General features: G+C 40.0%; 2 protein-coding genes across 3 annotated transcripts; one reads left to right on the top strand and one right to left on the bottom strand.

Moving 5' to 3' along the window:
• erlin1 (ER lipid raft associated 1) lies at window positions 1–11,868 on the top strand. 2 transcript variants are annotated; one of them, XM_049600586.1, is made up of 12 exons: window positions 1–85; window positions 1,467–1,595; window positions 2,454–2,535; window positions 3,816–3,862; window positions 3,952–4,013; window positions 4,145–4,270; window positions 4,425–4,498; window positions 6,397–6,455; window positions 6,604–6,695; window positions 6,852–6,941; window positions 7,056–7,135; window positions 8,703–11,868. In XM_049600586.1, exons 2-12 carry the CDS (start codon window positions 1,483–1,485, stop codon window positions 8,892–8,894), a joined length of 1,017 nt encoding a protein of 338 aa, XP_049456543.1. In that variant the 5' UTR covers window positions 1–85; window positions 1,467–1,482; the 3' UTR covers window positions 8,895–11,868. The 2 variants fall into 2 exon arrangements, with proteins under 2 accessions (XP_049456543.1, XP_049456544.1); XM_049600587.1 differs by having other exon boundaries at window positions 67–161.
• A 4,423-nt stretch (window positions 11,869–16,291) lies between these two features.
• On the bottom strand, window positions 16,292–22,369 carry spef1 (sperm flagellar 1). Its single transcript, XM_049600507.1, has 7 exons — window positions 22,147–22,369; window positions 21,828–21,939; window positions 19,565–19,712; window positions 19,368–19,413; window positions 17,855–17,939; window positions 17,657–17,762; window positions 16,292–17,210 (listed from the first exon to the last, which is right to left on the bottom strand). Exons 1-7 carry the CDS (start codon window positions 22,253–22,255, stop codon window positions 17,097–17,099), a joined length of 720 nt encoding a protein of 239 aa, XP_049456464.1. The 5' UTR covers window positions 22,256–22,369; the 3' UTR covers window positions 16,292–17,096.
• Between the last annotated feature and the right edge of the window lie 46 nt (window positions 22,370–22,415).

The raw sequence follows: 22,415 nt of genomic DNA, 5'->3' as shown, positions 1-22,415 counted from the left end.
GCGAGAGTGAAACCTGTGGGAGGCGGGGTGAGGGGGATGGGACGTTGAATGATAAGACCAGAGGTGGATACGGTTCGACACAGTGGTAATTTCATTTATCATTAATCAGTCATTTCTACTACCGCTCGCTTACTGATAATTGTATTTCAGCGTCGTGTCAGGTGAGTTAACGCGTTTGCTTTGCGCTAGCAGCCTAGCACGCTAATGTTAGCATTAAGCTAACCAGAAACGGGCGGAGTGGCACACTTCCGAATCCTAGCTCGCTAGCTAACCCGGCTAGCTAGGTTAACGTTACCCAAGCGAATGGTGTGTCAGCGTTTGCTGTTGGTGAATTTAATTTAATAAGTCGTCCAGTATGAGGGTTATACTGAAGGAGACATAGTTATGGTACGAACACGTCGCTTCATGCGTTTACAAAGAGTTTCCTCACATGTACGTTAATTCTACAAGCTAGTCGTGTAGCGTTAGCGTTTTCATTCTGTCTAACGTACTTGTGAAGTGCACTTTCTAATTGAAGCAGCCAACGATAACGCACTGCTCAGCGTGACATAAAGCATTCACTGTAGGGTTAAAACTTGCTGTCACATACACATAAACCATAAGAGTGCTGCAGAAGCCCGTAAAGGTTTAAGGGAACTATTTTGAATGACTATGGGTTGCGTTCAATTAACGTTGTTGGCCAGGGTGCACCTGTGTTAAAGCCAGGATACATACAACTCCTGACTGAGCCTCAGTCTGGTGAAGATAATTGACACAGTCACCTAAATATGCCCAGGTGTATGTACAGTATCACAAGCTTTGTAGCCTATGTGAAATGTTTTATTTTTACTTTATCAAACAAACCACATAGTTAACAATCCAGCAACCATTTCAGAGCAGAGCATTTACAAAATTTTGTTTTGCAAATGATGATGCAGTAAAGAGCTCCATATTTTACATCTACTTCTGTAATACCTGAGTTAGTGTCTTTCTGCAGTTGCACTCCATGCTAACTTTGCCAAAGCTCAGTACAAATGCTTTAAAATGCATTTTCTGCCTCTTTTATAGCTCTTTTTGATTATTGAGAGGAGTATATGCAATATTTTGTGATGTTTTGTCCACTCCATTTGCAGGCAGATACAATTTTAGACTCACTTTTCAATATAATGCAATGCAGTTTAACAGCTCCACAAACTACAGTCTCAAAGACCATAAAGTTTTTGACCATAAAGTTGCTAAACACCTCTCCAAAACAGTTTCATCTGAGCCGACCATTAAAACCTTCATGAAGGTAGGCTTTATTGTAGGGCTGTCGGTGGGATGGCTTTAGTTTTAGCTAGGTTTACCTAACCACAAGTTTGTAGGATTGAATGAGCTGCTGCTGACAATTAACAATGAAGGTCTCTCCACAGGCTTAAAGGTACCCTGATACATGGTGTTGTATAAATTTTTCAGTATGTTTACCCTTCTTTTTCTGCCTGCTGTAGGTGAGCACTAGTGAGGATGACGATGCCGCATGTAGGGGCAGTATTTGGAGCAATAGCAGGAGTGATGGCCATCTTGTTGCACTCCTCGATTCATAAGATTGAGGAAGGACACCTTGCCGTGTACTACAGGTATCGGAACACTGACCCATAATATCCCTGCATGACAGAAATAACAAATATATGTGAAGAATGTGGATGGTGTGTTATCTTTCGTAAGAGGCCTGTGACCTGATAATGATGCAAATACATTTTGAGGTGTGCATGCGCTAAACCTGTTTGACCAAAGAGAGGAAAAGGAGAGGACATCAATAAACAGCATGGTCGTACAAGTTCTGTCAAGTCAAGGTCGAGTCGGGGTGTTTATTGTCATATGCACAGTTAAAACAAGTTTCCTTGTACAATGAATTTTTTTCCTTGCCTTCCACTCTGAATGTTGTTTAACAATTAAACACAAGTTATAGAAGGTGAAAAATATAAATACAAGAATATGAAATAAGCTTAAAGATATAAGGAAGAATAAAGAAAACAAATCTATACAAATTGACGAAAGGAGCAAGCAAAGACATCTGCAACGCGTGGCACCATCTAGACATGGAGCGTGTCTGTGCCAGTGTTTGTACAAAATGAAATGCAACACAGACTGATCCACAACAGTGATTAAGAATAAGCTTTACTGGTCCCTGCAGGGAAGTTAAACCATGGGGGAAATTAAATGGAGGAGCACATCGCACTACAGTCTAAAATATGGGACACGATGTAGATATTAAATTGTAATTGATGACTATGTTCATGAGTTTGACAAAATAACAACACTGTGATATCATGCAACATTATTCAACAAAAACATAATTACACCCTAGTGAATGACTGTTATACTTGAATAAACACGTTTCAGTCCTTTTCTTTTGTCCACCCTCCTTAAATATAATCAGCAGGTAATCTGATGTTGGGTTGTCAGACCAAATAATTTGTTTGTATTTGTTTCAGGGGTGGGGCGTTGCTGACTTCTCCCAACGGTCCTGGATACCACATTATGCTGCCTTTCATTACCACCTACAGATCAGTGCAGGTAAACTTACCTTTCAGCTCTGAAGCTTGGCCTCTTAGCAGAGACATGTGCAATCTAAGAGTCAGCCAGAAGTTGCTGATACGAGAAAACTAGAATGGGATCTTCTATAAATACATCAACTGCAGCATGCAAACAGTTGCCATTCAACCATGGCTGCAGTGACTTTATTTTGCACCAAGCTTATGCACCGATAGTTTTACCACTAAATATGCTTAGCAAAAAATCATTTAAATTTGTCATAAGATGTTCTCTGTTTTAATGAAGACGCAATATTTGGTATGAAAAACTAAATATAATCAAATAAAAATATCAGACCTTTTTTTCAGGGCTTATGCCACTGAGAGATATTTTTGACCAATTAGTGTTATTTGAAGGTTGTAGCCTTTACTTGTTAATTTTTTTTGGATTGTCATTAGCTGTGACCAACACCACAGCACATTTTTTTTAACTTTTAACTTCTGAAATTCATAAATCATGTATCACCTTTTGTTTGTGTGAAAGGTGAAATTCCTTAAATGTGAAAGGCAAAATATTTTTTAAAACGCGTAGTAGCCACAACCTGTATACGAGATTGAACATTAACAGTAAAGTTTTGTAAAACAATCTTAACTCAGTGTCCACTTACTAGCTTTTTCCTGAGCTTTCAACTGCATCTTATGATTTAATTTAAAGGTATATTATGCTTGGTTACTGTTTGTAAAAAGTATCGCCAGTGAAAGTGAAAGTCCACTTGGCGTTTCACCCAGCTATTTTTAAAGTGCTGTGTCAGTGATTTTCATAGCTTCGTAGCTTCTGTCCATAAACGTCCTGGGCACATTAGAAAATACGGGCATAGGGCAGGCTGTTTGCAGATAAATACACCACCACACACTTCTAGTGGTGTAGTAATGATTGTGAGGCATTACTTTTGTATGAGTTTACACATTGTTTTGAGTAAAATCCTGCATAGTATACTTTAAACATAACTTGAATCAAGGTTATTATGTCAAATTTACTATTTCTAAGGGCAAGAAGGAACTTTCACAGGTATCAGGTTCAAGTTAACGTGATGAATGTATTATATATATTGTGTGCATTATTGAAACAGTTTAATTTGAAATAAGAAAGCACTACTTTATCTGCGTAGTAGGTTTTTTTTTTTTAAACTAGGAACATACAACTTGGAAAAATGATCATGTCACATGTTAGATCCAGATACATGTTCATTAAAGGACCTGCATAGTAGGAGAACAATCTTTATTATCATCAGATCAGAAAATCATTGGGTTTTTGTGTTTCAGACTACTCTCCAAACTGATGAGATCAAGAATGTGCCTTGTGGAACAAGGTAAGAATGAGTTTTATTGATGTATCTATTAAGGAATTCATCCATTCATAAAACTGTTTGTTTGTAACAGATATTTCCTTCCTTCACAGTGGCGGTGTGATGATCTACTTTGACAGAATAGAAGTTGTTAACATGCTGGTCCCTACAGCAGGTACAACATGTTCTGATTTCCTTTATTGCTAAAGTTCCTTTTTTTTTTTTTTTTTTTTTTTTTTTGAAACGTAAATCCTGCCAGCTGCCCGGCCTCACAACAGCTGTTGCCTTTTGTTTATGTATTTGCAGTGGTGGAAATTGTGAGGAACTACACAGCTGATTATGACAAAACTCTAATTTTCAACAAGATTCACCATGAACTCAACCAGTTCTGCAGTGTACACACACTACAAGAGGTCTACATTGAGTTGTTTGGTGAGTTTGCTTTCATAACAAAACAGGCAGTGTTGTTTCATTTTAATGCGATACATAGACGGCAACTTGTGTTGCATGTTCATTCTTAAAATTCCTAAAAAGTGATGCACAGCATGCTGTATATTCAAACAATGGCTGTTTTTTTGTTTCGCAGATATTATAGATGAAAACCTGAAGACTGCTTTGCAGAAAGATCTTAATGCTATGGCACCTGGACTTACAATACAGGTATTTAAGCACATACAGGCATGACTTGAGGTGCATAGTAAATAGAAAGACTTGGATTCAAGTTACAGTGACAGCCAGAAGAATCTGGCCTGCTCAAGGTGGCAGTGTATTAGTTACAAAACTTAAATACAAATCACGTTTGCAAAGGCTTTTGAAGACTGAAGCTGGATTTGTAGTTGTGCATACTGGGGTTATGATGAAGCCACAGAGCCTAAGCATGTATAAGCTGTAGTTTAGCTGTAGACTACGCCGTAGCTAGAGATACCACTTGTCCTCTGCAAGAGCTGTGATTGGTCAGCACAGGGGGCTTGTGTTCTCTTCAACAAGTCTCTGATGCTGGTGCAAATTGTTCAAAGTGAAGACAGCATTAAGGAAGTCGAAGAAAGACTCAGCAGTCTCTCCTTATCAGTATCACACATCGAGCAAAGCTGCTCATACCATCTACTCAATTTAATGCCAGCTCTCTGTCACGGTGAATGAAAGAAAGTAAACAGCAATTGTACATCGTAGTATTTGTAGTAGCCTCCTAATTTGACAAGGCGAAATATAAGTTACCTGAATCTAACTCCAGTTATACTGTGTGTGAGCAGCTCACATGAATGAATGTGAAACACAGTTACTCCAGGGAATATACTATTGCTAAAGCATAATACATCCATACAGTATTGTGTTGGTGCTATCAAATGGTGAAATCTAATATTGAATAATAAATCAAAACCTACAGCAAAGGAACAGTATGTGTAGTGGAACTGACATTAACCCCCTGCGGCAACTATAAATCCAGCTTGAGCTGTGAGCCAATAACAATTTACTCACTGTAACTGTTGTTTAATGACATTGGGTAAAATTGAAACATGTGGCCCGAAAGACATCATTGAAAGGATAGTTTGAAGTGAGGTTGTATGAGTTACTTATCTATAATCAGTGTATTACACACAGTAGATGTCAGTCAGCATGCCCTCAGTTTGGAGTTGCAGGCTGGGGTGCAACACGGAAGTTAAGCAATATACTGCTTTGGATGGGGGTCAGCAGCAAAAGGTATTTTAGCCACCTAAAAAAGTCCCATTCAGTGTGTGTACACTATATTGAGAATATTTTCACTGAAACCTTTATCTCTCTCTCTTCAGACCATGACTCCGTTGAGTTTAACAGTAATATAGTAATGTTACTGAACACAGGAGCAGCTGATCTACTGCTGCCTCCATCAGTTATTTTATTTGTTAGTGTGTGATTTCGGAGTTTAAGGGGTTGGTTTGGATTCACCAAAGTCCCACAATAATCCAGATAAACTAAGTGATTGAGGTAGCATTAAACCAGGAGCTCCTGTGTTCAGCCAGCCCAAATTACTGTTTTTGTTGATGGAGTCTGATAGCTTCAACAAGAACACAAATAGGGAATTGAAGATGCTAACGGAGTGGCTGTCTGACGGAAAGTTTAAGAGGCGAAAATATTCTTAAAATAGCGTACGCATAAAGTGTTTGAGAATTTTTCAGGTGGGTAAAAAACATTTTCCTACTGCCCCCGTCCGCAGCAGTACATTGCTTAGCTTCCGCAGCAGGAGTATCGAAGTGGAACTTCCGCTTTGATACTCCTGCTGCTTCTCCAAACTGTGGGTGTGCAGACAGACACCTACTGTAGCTAATACACTGACTATGGATAAGTATGTCATACAAGCCCACTTCAAAGAATCCAAACTGTCCCTTTAAGACAATGGCCATCACATCATCACATGATTTCCACTCAAATTCTGAACAGATACCAATAGACTAATTTTAACTTAAAAGCCTAACTAGCCTGATAACCAGCTCTCTGTAAAATGGGCTGATTGATTGTGAGCAAAGGGTCAATTTCCTTTTCTCTTTGTCCCCCCTCTGCACTGTTTCAACATCCTGATGAAGGCAGTCCGTGTTACCAAGCCAAAGATCCCTGAATCTATCAGGAGGAACTTTGAACTCATGTGAGTTTGTAAATCTTTACTAACCAGCGAAGTTTTAGTGCATGTTTTAAATTCTCGCCTGTTACCCACCCACTCAGTTCGGATGAGACCACACAAGAAAAAGATATTTGCAAGAACCGTTTTTTGTGTATGTGTGTTGTATATGCAGGGAAGCAGAGAAGACTCGTCTTTTAATAACAGCTCAGACTCAGAGGGTGGTGGAAAAGGAAGCCGAGACTGAAAGGAAGAGGGCCATTATTGGTAAATGTGATGGTGTTTTACAGTAAACCCGCCAACTAGGTTTGCATTTGCATTAGTTTTAGCTGTTTCCCTTTTTCAGTCACTAACGTTTAAACAAACAATCCTCCTCCACCTTGTGCACAGCTGTTAAAGCTCGTATGTTTTTCTGTCACACAGAGGCTCAGAAAGTGGCCCAGGTAGCAGAGATTCAGTTCCAACAGAAGGTGATGGAGAAAGAGACGGAGAAGAGGATCTCTGAAATAGAGGGTCAGCCTCGCTGCTTTCTGTTTCCTTCTGTGAGATGGATATGTGTGTTCCCGTATGCGGCAGGGACTGGTCTGTTTTGTGTCTGTCTCATTCAACACTGTCTCTTTGTTTCAGATGCTGCCTTCATGGCGAGGGAGAAGGCTCGGGCTGATGCAGAATATTACACTGCTGCGAAGTTCGCTGAAGCAAACATGGTACGAAATGCTGGTGACACAATTTAACACATAAACACACATACAGTATCTAATTGCCTTGTCTACAAATTACAGTACAATTATCGTTATAGTACAACAGTAATAATAATCTAACTTTAATAACACAATTTCAGCAGGTGTTGTCAGATTTACACAGCCAGTACATGTATTCTGTCTGTGGTGGTAGAGGCAGAGCTGTGGCTGAAATCATTCTCTCATCAGAGTTGTTGGTGCAAATGGACTTGCTGTCATCTTAGTCATCTTAGACCAGCTGATCAATATCAAACTTTAAGCTAACTTTGATTAGATGCAGACCGTACTTGGGGAAAACGTGTTCAGCTGGTGAAGATTAAACTAAACTGGTGACTCCCTGAAATCCAGACAGTTGACTTATTTTATATGCTTTTTTTGTCTTCACTAATGGTGCTTTGGTATCTGATGTAGGTCCTCTGTAGGTGCTTGTGAAGCAAATAGACTCGACATATAAACATCAGTTTGCTGCGTGCGTCCATGTTTCCCCCAGCAGATGTACTGGGATGTGTTTAGATCGTAACTCCATGTTGGAATTATGGACTTTTGACTTGTGATGAACTGCAGCAGGGTTTTTTTTCGGCATCCACATGTGACTGACTGCGTTGTTTCCCTTCACTTTCCCCAACTATTTTGGGGGATGACATAACAATGAGCTGCTTCGATTAATTACCTACTGTATTATGCATAATGTTACTCAGTGTCATGCATGTTCACACCTCAGAAGAGCTAGCTCAAATATCAGCTCACACAGATTAAAATAAACTAGTTTCATAGTTTGAATTTCAAACTATTTACCAAGACTGGTCAGATGCTTCAATTCGATGTGCCGTTTCAGATTTTTTGCCGTCATGGCTGATGTTTAAGACCTGGCGGCATAACAATTTGCATAAAAATGTGATCTTGTTAGGGGTAGACTCTGTATTGATTTGTTCATAAAGCTCTGTCTTAAACTCAAATGAACTGGCTTCAGCAGAACTGGTAGCTGCATTGTCTGAAGTGCTGTAATTGCACCAGCCAACAGGAGAGAAACATACACAGCAAGTGTCATGTTGGCATGCCGGGTGCTGTAAGTCCTCAGATGCCCTAACATGAGTGTCGTTATCTGCTCCGAGAGTTCATAAGTTGCAAACTGCATTCACTCCCTGTGCACCAAAATATGAGCATGTTCAATGAACGTGCCTGTTGAGTGCGTTCATGCATTACTCTGATGTCATGATCGATTCATCTTTGTCCCTTCCAACTGTGAAGCGACTCGTCTCATCATCTCTGTGTCGGAGTGTGTGGCTGTTGTTGTGTGCTGTAGTGCCTCAGGTCTTTTCTCTGAATGTTGATGTTGTCAGCCTCCTCCACACTACTGAATTTACTCCTTTTTTGGAACCACATCCTCCACAGCCGAGCCAGCAGCAATGTTACATTCACGTTTAGCCGTGCTGTACATCATCAGGTCACATTAAGATTCATACCAGTAGTGTCATGAACAGTGACAGTAATCTAATCATGAACACACTGTTGTCTTTCTTTTGAATCTTTACAGTTGAAGTTAACCCCAGAGTACCTGGAGCTGATGAAGTACCAGGCCATAGCAGCTAACAGTAAGATCTACTTTGGCCAGGACATCCCGAACATGTTTGTAGAGGGAACCACCAGCCCCCCTAAGTCTGGGCGCTCTGCTCATCTGTCCAATACTCAACCAGACTTGGTTAGAGGGAAGCCAGAGGGACAGTGAGCCCACATCTCTGCCTCTGCACAGGACAGGGGAACCTGATGGGGACTGTCTGTGAGGTGGAGAGCACTGAACTGAAGATGAAGGGTGGGATAGCTTTGCGGCTAGTTTGGTGAATAATGCACTTCACTCTTAAATCTAAATGGCAAAGAAACAGTGGAAAAATTAAAGGACAAGCAGAAGTGAGAGCGGGGAAAGGCAAGACAAAAGGGAAAGTTTTTTTTACCTTCCACTCTTTGGGGGAATACGAGTTTTAGGAATGAGAATGATGCCATAGTTAAAAATCAAAAGCATAATAAATGCTTATGCCTGGGAAGACGACTGCAAGTAGTCGCCTTAATTTACATGTGCTTGCAACCAGTGCGTTGTTTAACTTTGCTGTCGGATCTGCATTAATTTTGTTTGTTGTATGCAAGAGGAGTGATTTGAGAATTAATTTCTAGTTGAGCTGAACTGGAATCTAACAGGAGACACTAATTAATTAAAAGCGGTATGGTTTGTGTAAGTGTGTAACGTGGGTAGGTCATCTCCGTGCCATCTTCTCTTCCACTAAATCACTAGTTCTCTCTCAACATGAGTCAGTGTGAGGACTGTTGAGTCACACCTCATATCAATTGCTGCTTGTGGATGAACTAAACATAGTTATGACAGGTTACATAGTAGTGAGCATTACACATTGGTCGTTCACAGCATTTCCAGCTGGTTGAAATCATCAATCATTACAAAGGAGTTGTGAATTTTTTTTTTTTTTTAAAGGATAACGTCCTTGAGACAAGTGGCCTGTTAAATTTTCACCTGAGATTGCATAAAGTTAAACACAAACCTACAGACACTGGAGTATCTGATGTTGGAGGGCTGTCTTTGTGATCACAGTTTCTATAGTTAATATAAAGTGGTGTCAGGTTGGTGGTAGTGTAGATTATTTTTAGCGTGGTGATAGTTTGCTGTTAGTAGTTGTGGGTGCGAGTGCAGCCGCCTCAGGAAGACTTGAGATGCTGCAGAGACCTGCTGTGGCGTTTACTGTGAGAAGAAAAGGTTCTAGTGCTGCCCATAGAAAATCTGATTTTCTCCTCTTAAAGTGAATTTAAGTTATTTAATATGGGAGCGTAACAGTAAAGCAGTATAATGATGGTGCCACGGGGGAAGTCATGATTTGGATTCCTTGTCAAGAAGTCAGCACATCTTTCTTTCTTCCATCTGGTTTTGATTATTAGGCCCATGCATGTGGAAGTGTGTAGTGGCTTGATTCAGATGATCAGTAGTGCCTGCGATTGCCTGCCAACTCTGTTGTTACACAACTTATTTGGATGTGGTAAAATGTAAATTCTCAGGAAATTTGCCTTTTCATTTGATTAAAACAGCTGCTCAGTAGAGTGCTGCAGGGATGACTCCTAAAACCCAGGAGTGAGATAGCATTTAGCACCTCCAGTTCCCTCGTCTTGAAGTCAAGAGTTTTTTTTCGTGGTGGTGGTGGTGGTTGGGTCAAATGCCTGAAACAAGGTCTGTGGTTAATTCGAACTAACATGGTTTCACATTTTGTTCTAAGACATGAAATACGTCAGTAAACAGCTGTTACATGTCTTAAAAAATGGATTCGTTAGCATGTGACTAAATAAGACTACAGAACGTCATCACACCAAACACGGCTTTACAGCCTTGCGGTGGTAGTGATGATGAGGTCATAGCCTAACTTGAGCTTTTTACTTCTGGCGATTGCAATTATGCTTCAAAAATCATGAAACCGTGTTCATTTATGAGGATTATCTTGCCGCACAAGACATGTGAGTATCATAAACAGTTGTTTGCCACAGAGCTTATTTCATACAATAATCCAACTGAAAAATCCCAGTAGCTTTGTGATGAGGGAACCAGGGCGATTCTAACTTCCAGGCTGGCCTACAAATAAACATCATCCCTGCAGCACACTGTTGAACAGAGCGTATGCCCTTAAAAGTCAGAATCAAAAATTGTGCCAGAAAAAACAAAAGTTCTTCTGGTGACACACCAATGGAAACAGTGAAAAGAAAATAACTATTTGACTAAAAAATAAGCAAAGCAATGATTTAATTTCACTAGAATGAAACTTTGTGTCTTCTGGAAATACTTAAGGTGACATTTTTAGTGCGCCGTAACCATTGTGTTGCACCATCTATCTACAGTGGGTGTCTGTGACATTGAATATTATGAGCATGTCGGTCTGTCAGAATAATATGAAGTTCCTTTCCACAGTCAATGTTTACATTTTTCTGTAATTAAAGAATTGATCGACGGCAAAGTTTTTAGTCTGGCAACACACAGCTCCTAAATACAGCGGTGACTTACTGTTAAGTGAGAATTTTGTTTAACCTTTGATGAGTTTTGTGTGATGATATGAATTCCAGTACAACACAACAACAAGCTTTGCTCTGATTAAAGAATGAATGTTGATCGAGCTTGGGCTTAAATAAGATGCAAGTTGGTGCTAGTTTTTATTGTGTTTAAGCTTTTGTATTTTGTTTGGCTCTACTATATGATACTTCCACTATTCAAAATGCAAGCCTTAAATAATAATGGGTCACCCCAGACTTAAAGATTCAGTGATTCTAATAAACTTAAAAGCTCCATTTGAACTTAACTGTGAGACTATTTAAGAGCTTGTTTGTACATACTGAACTGTACCGCCTCATCATAGACTCTAGCTGAGAAAGACAGAATGAGCAGTGGACACTGAGTGTTTGGAAGATGTTGTGACGTTTACTTGACCTATGAATGACAGTGAAAGGCTGCACTCGGCAATTGCTTTGGTGGTGGGCTCAAATAAAGATGCAAAGAGGGGTATGAATCACTCATGAAAATGATTTTTTTTTTTGTCGATATTTTGTACAATCTGTGAAATTTAAACATTGTCTCCTTGTTTTAAAAGGTTTATATGCAAAAATGTTTTCAAGTTTTGACAATGTTCTTATGTAAAATAAAACCTATTTTGGTATCTCTCTTCTCCAGCTGTGTTGCTTTGTGTGGACATTGTGCAGTACACTTGGTTGCCAACAGGGGGAGCCCTAACATCATGTTAAATACTAAATGCTCTGGTATCATTTCTGAGCCTGATTTTTACCAGGTAGTGATTGAGTGACAAATAAGATGAATTTAACATAGTAAAAAAAAAAAAGAATAAACACCAAGATATGGGCTCAAATAAGGGAAAGTGTGTGAATATGTGAAAAATACCTGTAGTTGTAGAAATACACTGAATGTCAGGATTTATGTACACAAAGAATGAGGAAAAGCACTGTTAGTATCTGAGCACAAATTTAAAGGTCAAGTGTAGATTTAGGACAGTATTTTAGCAGAAATGGGACAAAAATAAGTACGTTTCCTTGTGTATTTTCATTACTACCTTAGAATGAGCTGTTTACATCTACGTAGGGAGCCATGTTGAACCGCCATGTTTTTTCTACTAAAACAGAACGGACAGACCAAACATTGGCTCTAGACAGAGCCATTTGTGTTTTTGCATTAGCCACTGTAGCAGATTTTAGACAGCATGTTGGCATCGTGGAAGCAAAAGAAGTGTGACGGGCATGACGTGTAACACCTTGGCATCAGCCTCTAGTGTGACACATAACATAGACAACCGCAGCGCTTGATAAACAATAACAATGACATTACCATGGCAATAAAACTCACCATCCCTGTTATATCGCGGCTGATCTTGTCCTCTGCTCAGAGGGTAAGGAGCTCCTGAACCTCATTGTTTTCCCAATGTGCGCACAGTTTCAGCTGCTATTCTTCTTTGAGTTAGCTGCTAACTGTTAACAGCTATTTTTTAAATCTCCCGCGGCGGGTCACATGCATGACACATCACACCCATCCTGATGGCTGTCCTTTTTATACAGAGCTAGTTTCAGTGCTGTTACTACTTATGATGTTGCTTTAAAGGCCAGAAAACTTTGTCCTCCCATTCTGTGATTGAACCTTTTAGACAGAAAATTGAGGCAGCATAATCACAGTGTAAAAGGGACTAGTGTTTTTATCGGTTTAAACCAGTCTGTTTTGTTTTGGAGAAGAGACCTCTGCTGATAATTCATCTCCTAGTAAAAACCTCCTTAATGTCTGGATCTTAAGTTATCAGAGAAAAAAGTACTGCAAGTACCGGACTAATGGCCCATCTCAGACATGCAGAACAGCGTAGAAGAAAGACTAACATGTAACATAAAACTACATTAGTCTGTGTTTTTACCAGTTTTAATCACCTGGTCCATTTGTTTAGGAGAGAAAGAGCCCTCTGCAGATAATTCGGCTCCCAGTTAAAGCCTCTTAAACAATGAACACTGAAGGAATTCTAACCAGGAGAAGTTTCAGCTGGTTGCAATCTGCAATCCTCACCACTAGATGCCACTAAACCCTCATAAATCTTGCTGTTCCTTTAAAGAAGAAAACTCTGTTAAAGTTCCGATTCTCTATGGGACACTTTAACCTCGCATGCAGTCATACTGAAGTTACAAGTTTGGATTTTGACCCTGGTTTTGACAACTGTTTTCTTTACATTTACAAACTTAAATCCTGGTTCTGGTTTAGAAGTTTTTCACAAGTTTTGAAATTGTGATTATTATTTTTACTTCTGAACGTTGCTTCACAAGTTCAAAATCTTATTTGAGCCTATACAGATTCACTGTCATTTAGATTAAATGAAATATTGTGGTCAAAAAAGTAAGACTTCACACAATGTGCATGTGTTGGCGAGTCACTTATTTAGATGGCGGAGTGACTGTGGTGACACGAGGATGATTCAGTGAACATTAACTGAATATACATACACAATCTATCACAGTCCCTGTTGTTCTAACCCACATAATGTGTTGTAAACATCACAAATAAAGACGTGTTTGTCTGTTGAGTCTGTAAAATAGTCCACCCAAGAGACAGACTCCAAACCTCAAGTCCTGCCCTCAGTAAGGCCAGTCAGTTGTTCAAAAGGCTTTCCAGGAAGCATTCAAAGTGCGTGTGACCACTGTCGGAATGACCAGATGAGGGATAGCTTCCTCTTATGAACTCTCCGTCCTTTTACAGATCCTTTCACAGCCAAACTTTCAGTCTTTGCTCTCTGAAGGAGGGTGTTTAGTTACAGTCTGACTCTAGATTTCCCTGATGTCAGAATTTGTGAGAAATACGATCATAAAGCATGTTTGTGGGTGAAAATAAACTTCGCTCATCCTCATCTTGTTTATTTTGGATGGGTTTCTTTTGTGGATGTCTGGGCTCATTTTAATGGGTGGTCTGATTTAGTGTCAGGGGTGCACAGCCCGTGAGTTTAAAGCCCTCCCCCTCCCAGGAAGTGGTGTCAAGGTCAGGGTTTCTGCTTCCTGGATGAGCCAGCACTTCTCTTTCCTTCCTTTTGTCCCTGATCATTAGATCCTGCAGGTTCCATCTGGCCTTGACTCTGGCCTGGATCTGTCCCTCCCCCGAGACTCAGGGGTGTGGCCCCTCATCTCTGCGTGTCGGCCTGTAAATCTTCTCCCCAAACAGCAGAATATGATTCACCAGCTGCAGTCAGCACCATCATCAGTAGCTGCTCTGTTCTGCAGTTTTCTCTCACATTCCTATCCTGTGTGTGTGTGTGTTGGTGCAAAACACACACTCATACAAAGAGCAATAGCTTTGCTATTTCTCAGCACTTTTCTCCGCACTCCTCTATGTTATCTTTGGTGACTCTCAGGATGGATTTTGTAGTCATTACTCGAGTCAGCTACAAAATCTAAAGCTGATTCTGTGTTGCATATGTGTCACTAATGAATGTTTTCATCAACTTATTAGTGCTTTGTTCTTGATTAACCTCCTGTTGGGAATTATCAGTCAGACTTTAAAGGGGCACTCCATTGATTTTACACATAAAAGTCAGCTTACTCATCATAATGAGTATTACTCAGCCAGTGAAACAATTATATTTAGTCTTCTGTGGCTCTGAAGGGAGCTTTATTCTGACAAAGTAACTCTGATGATGTCATTAGGGTTACTCTGGCTACATTCAGACTGCAGGCATATCTGATGTTTCTCTAAATCAGACCACACTGTTACCTGCAAGTTATCAGATTGGATTTGTGTGTCCAGACATCACCAACCTATCTGTATGGGTTGCCATGGTAACGATGTAGGCATCAGCATCTACAATAATGGTGACAAGGCTTTCCAGTGCGGAGGCATGATAAATGGAGGTTCATTATTTTCACCCTCAAATCGCGGTTATTTATTTCAATTTATTTTGGTGTCTCTCCATGGACTGTTGGCGCTCTGCTAGCAGCAGCATGTATTCTGCTCACTCTGGATTTGACACTGTAATTGTGTGTGGCGTTCAAAGACACCTTGAAATCCGATTTGACCAGCCAGATCAGCCGGACTGACATGCATCTGTAGAAATTCATCTCCAGATGTGTTTTGGATCTGTCTTGCAAAAATTTTATGGGTTTCCTGTATTTTTTTTTTCTTGAACAGATTTTATAAAATCAATCTGGATACAATCTGTATATGCCAAAAAAAAAACAGATTTGGGCTGGCAGTCTGAATAAGGCCCTTGAGTTTAGGCCTGGTTATGCCATGTAAAACGGGTACCTTTTGTGATCATTTTTGCAGGGGCACATACCACTTTTCAACTTTGGTGAACACAGAAAGCTAAATTTGTACTGTTAACCAACAGAAAGCTGCATCCACAGTGCTGACCTTTGAGGGGACAGAGAGCTGGAGAGTCCAAAATAAATGAAGCTATTGTAGCCAGTTGTGTAGTGGAGGGTATATGCAGGTATATACAGGTATATGCAGTATACCCTCCTCTTTTTTCTGGCTGCTGACAGCATACCCACATATCAGCCAAAAAGCCATTTGAATATTTAGAGGAGTATAAGCACCTCCTCCTCAGTAATCCACCCAGTAATACACCCACCTCTTCAACTAACACTACACCACTGATTGTGGCAGATTAGCTGTTAGTCTCCATCTAGTTTCATTTAACACACTCTACTGAAGTTTAAACTGCTTCACAAAAGAGAACAGTTTGAAGACAGTTATAAGACAGGAGTTCATGGTACAAATATGTTTTTTGAATAAACTAAGTGATGTTATTATTTGTACCTCAGTGTTATACAGCTGTAAGCTTGATAAAGGTGATTGATTAGGTGATGCGGAGGTGATCAACAGGACAGAACTCAGTTACAGCAGCAGGCAGCTGGAGAAGATGGGCAGCTCCTGATACAGCTCAGAAGGTCGTCTATCTCTTATTATTCTACACCTGCAGAGGGGGATTAAGATAAAAGACAACACAATATGAAGTGACCCGCCCAGCCCCATCTCACTGGCATGACCTAATACTCAGAAAGGGAAGTTAACTTTATATTTGAGCGGAACAAAGGCGGTGTGTGTACCAGCTGCGCTTAACTATATTTGGTCATCTGTCAGCGTCGTTGTGCGTGCATTCTGAAACTAGAAAATGATGACATTCATTACTGCATTTACATAGGAACAAGAGTTACAAAGAAAATGAATAATGTCATTTTAGAATTGAAAGGAAGTGACAGTCACAGTGTATAAACCTTACACCTCATATATAACGTAATTTGGTTATTTCCAATGCTTCAGACCTCTGATACTGCTGATTTGCTAGATTCTGCTCATGACTGAAAACACAGTTTGGAAAGTTACAGAGGTTAGCTGATTTATTGAGCACTTGGAGGTCAGAGGTCATAGGCTGTGTAAAGGCACAGAAGGTCAGAGACGACTGTGGATACATAAACACATGAAAATCACATTCTCCTCCTCACAAAGAAGCAACTATCTGTATTAAACAACTCAAATTCTCATAAATCATTTACCATAGAATCTGAATAGATACGATTTAAACACAGAGACATCTACAAAAATATTTATATCATACAGAGTTGTTGCACTGCCCTTGTTAAAGCATGATTTTAAAAATATTTCAATGCCAAATTAGATAAATTACCAAACATACTTTACTTAGAAAACAGCAAAGTATTAAGACATAACACGTGTAATACCACTCATGCATTCAACAGGTGTAATGTATTTTAGCAGGCAGGACAATAATCTCAGAATCTATACATTAAAAGATCTTTTGCCTTGACTAAAGCTTTTAAGAAGTTAAGCGTTTATTAGAGTTGAAGTGACAGGGTGAGAACGCAGAGCTACTATCACAAAGTCTCTGTGTATGTGTTCATATCAGCGTGTGTTGCCTTTTGCTTTGTACGTCTCCAGATGCCGCGTCAGATCTTCAATACGCATATCCTTCAGGTGGACCAGATGCTCCAACCTGTTCACCTTCATCTGCAGGATCTACACACAGAGAGATGCAGCAGGATGTGGTTAATTAGGTAAGGTTACTTTCTAAACCTGTGAATTATCTCATTGATGAAAACATCCTGGTGAGGTAAAAGAAGCTGTTGCACGTTTGTTCTTTCTTAATGTGCAGATGTGGCCACGGGAGGAGAAGGGAAAAAAGTTATATCCGCTGAGCAGATACTGACTCACTAACCACTGCTGACACAGCTCATGACGCATACGTATCACACACACCTAAATGCCTCTTTCTCACTTACACACACACACACACACACACACACTGCAACAATATTACATGTATGACAGAGCTGTTGCCCTACAGGGCATCAAAACGGAAAAAAACCCTTTGTTTGCTGATGTTCAGCCAGTCAGCTGAGTGTTTCCAGGATTCAAGCATGTATGTATGTGTGTGTGTGTGTGTGTGTGTGTGTGTGTGATACCTCCACGGTCTCCTGCAAAGCCATGACCGCTTGTTCTTTTTCCTGCAGGAATAGCCGTAAAGAAGGGTCCATGTTTGAGTAAAACTGCGCTGCGTGCTGTGGTTTTCTGTACAATAAAAAACAACAACAACATATAATTATTGTAAACACTGCTTTTGAGTCACTGTAGTAACATTAAAAGTAACATTTTGGTCATACCCGTGTTTTAGTCTGCTCTTTTCATCTTTTCTCAACTCCTCTCCCGCCAGCTGAGCCACAAGTTTCGCTTCAGCCTGAGGAATTTCTGAGGACAAAAAAACAAAGCTATTTACATTTCTTCAAATTCAATGGGAGCGCATGATGACTAGAAACTCTGGTGCTGTTAGAAACCTGCAGGGATTCATCCAATAAATCTTACGGACACAGAGGAGGGGTGGATAGACGATGATCGTAAGCAGACAGAGGGAGAAACAGGAAAGTAAGTTTAAAAGACAGAGAAAGAGAAAAATGAGGAGGCCTTTAAGTCCTGCAGTGCTGAGCTCAGGCCGGCGATAAAGGCCATCTGGTGATGTTGGGAGCTGATATGAGGACCTGAGCTGTGTGTCTGATAGCGGATGGGGTGTAGATGGAGAAGGAAAGAGCACAGGGAGGAGGCGCTGGCCTGAGGTCAGCCTAACAGGGTTGTTTCAGGGACAGATGAGGTGTGGGAAATGGAAGAGAGACATGTCGCCGATTCACTCCCTAAAGGTTGTGGCATTCTCTAATCAGTGCTGTCTGATGCTGTTAAACGTAGGTATGTTTGTGTCTGTGTGGTCGCTGCTATCTGTGGGAGAGATTAGTGCTAACTGAGAGATGTTAACAGGACACACACTGACAATATCAGGGCAGGAAGCAGAGAAGATCCTGGAAATAATGTAATTTCAGAGCCAGAATCAGCCCTAACAGCATCAACAGTGTCCTCTCAGACAGAAAAAATACATCAGTTTGTCCTAAATATGCTGATTTTGTGATTGTCAGCTGACCAGTAGATACAGCATTATTAAAAATAGTCTAAAATAGTCTAAAATTACACATCCACTTCCCTCCCTGTGCTAAAAAAGACAAACTTTAGACTCAGTAGTCAAAGTTACAGACGGACTGTGTCAGCTAATACGCTCCCCAAATGACACTTACATAAGGACATATCATGCTCAAGACATAAGGTCAAGACACAATCATCACATTCTTGATAATTCAGCAGTCTATGGTTGATTTCCCTGTTTCCCTGACTTACCCTGCATTCATGTGGTGTCAGAAAAATTGGAAAAATAAGTTCCCCACAGGAACAATTCACGTCAATTCACATATATGCAGAAACATGGTAGACGAAAGTAAATCTCTGATCAATAGTAATAAACTTACTAATTCACATTTTGTGTGTCAATTTTTTGCTCATATGTTACAACCGTTAGTTGCTGTGTTGAGTGACCTAGATTAGTTAAAAAAAAGTTGTTTATTAGCATGAACACAAGTCGGAGCAACAATTTCACAGCTCAGAAAGTGGGGCCATCCAAGGGACACATGAATGCAGCATTAATCACACTAACTGCTTGTTGCAGCTTCTGCAGAAGTCTGTATTTCCTGTGAAGTAGGGTCAAATATGACGACAGACATGTCAGCCTAAAGATAACATTTCACAAATTTGTGGAGTAAGGGTAGGGTTTGTGTAAATGCAGTGACAGAATAACTCTACCTGTGTGAGGTATTTCCTGGTTTCTGGTGTCGTAGTATTCCAAATCCTGGGTTCAAAAGAAAGGTTTGTTAAAAATGTGGTTATTTTTCTGGAAGTCAGAGGGCTATTTAGTTTGTCATTAGCATTTAAACAGACAAAAAGGGACCTATAGTATGTATGTCTCCAAGCGCACACATGCTTAAACATACAGAACACACCAGTATATTCTCTGTGGTGTGCTCCAGTTTCTTGTCTATCTTCTCCCTGAGGGCGCTCAGCACAGGCTCTATCACTCCGGCAGTGCTCAGTACAATCCTCTTCACTGTCTCCTCGGGCACGTGGAAGTTCAGCTTGGAAAACACCTTCCTGCCCACAGTAAAAAAAATCCAGATGTTTCTAATAAAGCTATTAAATAACTAAGAATACAACCAAACCGGTTACAATAGGAGCAGCAGGTTGAAAGTTTTAACTGATGATGATGATAAACACCATAGGGGCCAATGTGTTTACAGTGAAGACCCATAAATCTGTAGCTGGCTATGAGCCATATCAGTGGCCTGGGAGAGGATGAGTGGGTGTGTGTTGGGTTGGTTCTCACGACCAAATGCAGAGGCCTGTGGTCGTGCTTAACAAAGGTTCTGACTCTGTGTTTGTAGCAGAGTTATTGAACAGTTAAAGCATTCACTGCTGATTACGATATATCAATTGGGATTGTAACTGTATGTCTGTTTTAGTGGTGAACAAGTGACCACATGTAACTAAACTAGTAGTTCAACTACATTTTGCAGTAACTTGCAGTAACATTCATATTTGCGAACGATTAAGTAGTTAAATTACCTTTTTGCCATTTTTTGTGTAGTTATCTAGGGGAGCACGGGGCACAACCTAACGTGGGGTGAATTCTAACATGGACTTTTTAAGTGGTTACATAGGGGCGTTCTTTTTGTGCATCTGGCCAGTTGACCACAATACCACCAAACAGTGAGCCGCAAAATTCCACAGATTGGACGTGTTTCAGCAGACTTAAGTTACAAAGAGTGTTTAAGTAAATCCTTTGTCATACTTTGTTTTTTGATTACTGAGCTATCTATGTAAGTCACCGAATCCAACTATGTATCATCGTAATAACTGTCCTGTTGCCTAAAACATAGCACCGTCTTTTATGTAACCAACTCCCAGCAAGTGTTAACTCGGCTTGATAAAACTTCCATACAGTGGAAACCCTCCTATAGCACATTTTCTCTATTTTTACACTTCAAACTTCTGTTCAGTTTGAACTAATGTCCTTAATTAAATGGGTTATACTTAGTATTTTAATTCATCAGGTAACTTATTGACCCACAGTTTCACAATCTTGTCAATATTCATACATTCAATACTCATGTTTTGACATGTGAACTAGGTTACCCAATCTATGTACATATATGGGTCCAACCATTGAGTATCGATGATAGACTGACAGATGGATGGATACCTGTCCTTCCCCTGACGCAGATGGAGACCTACAGTATACAGATAGAACTGTATTGAATTAATCAAGTTAAACAGACTTTTCCAGCAAGTGTTATGACTAACTGTCTGCCTATTACAATTAACCCCACCCATGGGACATGTAGTAACATTTCACTTCCACCATTTCTCGCTGCAATTGTAGAAGATATGTAAGTTCTACTAGAAAAAACAACAACCGTTTATTTGTAGCAGAGATGTGCATGTTGTTAGAATAAAACAACAAAATAATGTATCTCAAATATGACATTCAGCCAAAAACTAAAATGTGTAAGGTTGTGCCCTGGATTACCCATGAAACTACAAACAATTTTGGGCCATAGCAGGAATTATTCTTTTTATTTTTATTCTACCATTGCATCTCTACTGTAATTAAACTCCCTTTGACCACAATTTGTCATTACGATTGATTACTACCATTCATTATTACATGTTCAGAGAAGATGTTGCATGCTATTTTAGAAGTAACCTGGCTAACTGAGTCATCCTGCCTGGTACAATACCCTCACCTGGACTCTAGTTTCAACGACATTCCTGCACGTTCTCATGAATACTGGTGTTTATTTATATGTTTTATATATAGTGGGTTTTTATATGACTCGTAAACAAGTAGGCACTTTTTTTTAAGTAGTTTGAACTACTTTTTCTTTGTAGCTTTAGTTAACCAAACTTTGCTATAGTTCAGCTTCTTCCAGTGTGAACTCAATTTGCAAATGCTTTCAAAGAAGCTTCCCAACACTGCTTTTTCTTGAGTGTGTGTTTGTGTAAGAATGTTCTAGGGAGATGTGGACATACTGACCAAGTCAGATTGTGAAATCTTTCCAGCTCAGAGGCAACATGCCCCTCGTGCCCTCGCTTTCTATGCTATTCACAGCCTATTATCTGGAAGTCTCCACTTCATGGGTGCAGCCTCCTTTATTAGATCACGTGCAATTTAAATAAACAAATGCATAAAAAATGATTGTATCTTGCCTGTTGAGAAGGTTCCAGTTACTGAGCTTCTGCTGTGTGGAGTTAGCAGGAATATAGTTGTGCAGGTCAACAAGCTTTGGGAAGAAATATTTGACAACCTCAGCAGCCATCACTACAGAGGGTTCACCAGAGAGACACAGTCAGGTCATGTAAATAAAAATAAATAAACACACATTTGAGATGATAAACTATGTAAACAGCCAAACAAGATTATTGTGGCTGGAGACAGTATTACATGACACATTTCTTTTTCTTTGTTTCGTTAACTAACGTTACGTCCCTGTCGGCTGTTAGCAAAGCTGAAAGCTAGGTTAACTACCTCCGTCACTGAAGTCTCTCGTGATGTGTCTCTTGGGCCGGGACAGAGATATTTTGTCTATCCATGCGTATAAGTCCTGAAGTTCTTCTTCGTTCAGTTCTTGGTTCATTATTCTTAAAGCGACATCAGTTTCTGGACAGTTTTCAAAGCTAATGAACTAGCTTGTTAGCTTCCCTTGACAACAGGTTGTTTGAGGCGTTGCTAGGCATCCGCGCACGGCAACAAAGATGATGGCGTCTGCATGTGTAATAAAAGGAGGAGAATAATGA

The sequence above is a fragment of the Epinephelus fuscoguttatus genome, linkage group LG16 (genome assembly GCF_011397635.1).
Source record: "Epinephelus fuscoguttatus linkage group LG16, E.fuscoguttatus.final_Chr_v1".
Classification (NCBI taxonomy): domain Eukaryota; kingdom Metazoa; phylum Chordata; class Actinopteri; order Perciformes; family Serranidae; genus Epinephelus; species Epinephelus fuscoguttatus.
The sequence above is the reverse complement of the archived record's forward strand: the minus strand, read 5'-3'. Positions and strand labels throughout refer to the sequence as shown.

Coding starts and splice junctions, on each gene's coding strand:
- spef1 (XM_049600507.1), bottom strand. CDS start 22,255: ATGAACCAAGAACTGAACGAAGAAGAACTTCAGGACTTATACGCATGG. Junction 17,940..19,367: donor CCAGGAAATACCTCACACAG/GTAGAGTTATTC, acceptor TTTTGTCCTCAG/AAATTCCTCAGGCTGAAGCG. Junction 17,211..17,656: donor CTTTGCAGGAGACCGTGGAG/GTATCACACACA, acceptor CTCTGTGTGTAG/ATCCTGCAGATGAAGGTGAA.
- erlin1 (XM_049600586.1), top strand. CDS start 1,483: ATGACGATGCCGCATGTAGGGGCAGTATTTGGAGCAATAGCAGGAGTG. Junction 4,014..4,144: donor CATGCTGGTCCCTACAGCAG/GTACAACATGTT, acceptor ATGTATTTGCAG/TGGTGGAAATTGTGAGGAAC. Junction 4,271..4,424: donor GGTCTACATTGAGTTGTTTG/GTGAGTTTGCTT, acceptor TTTGTTTCGCAG/ATATTATAGATGAAAACCTG.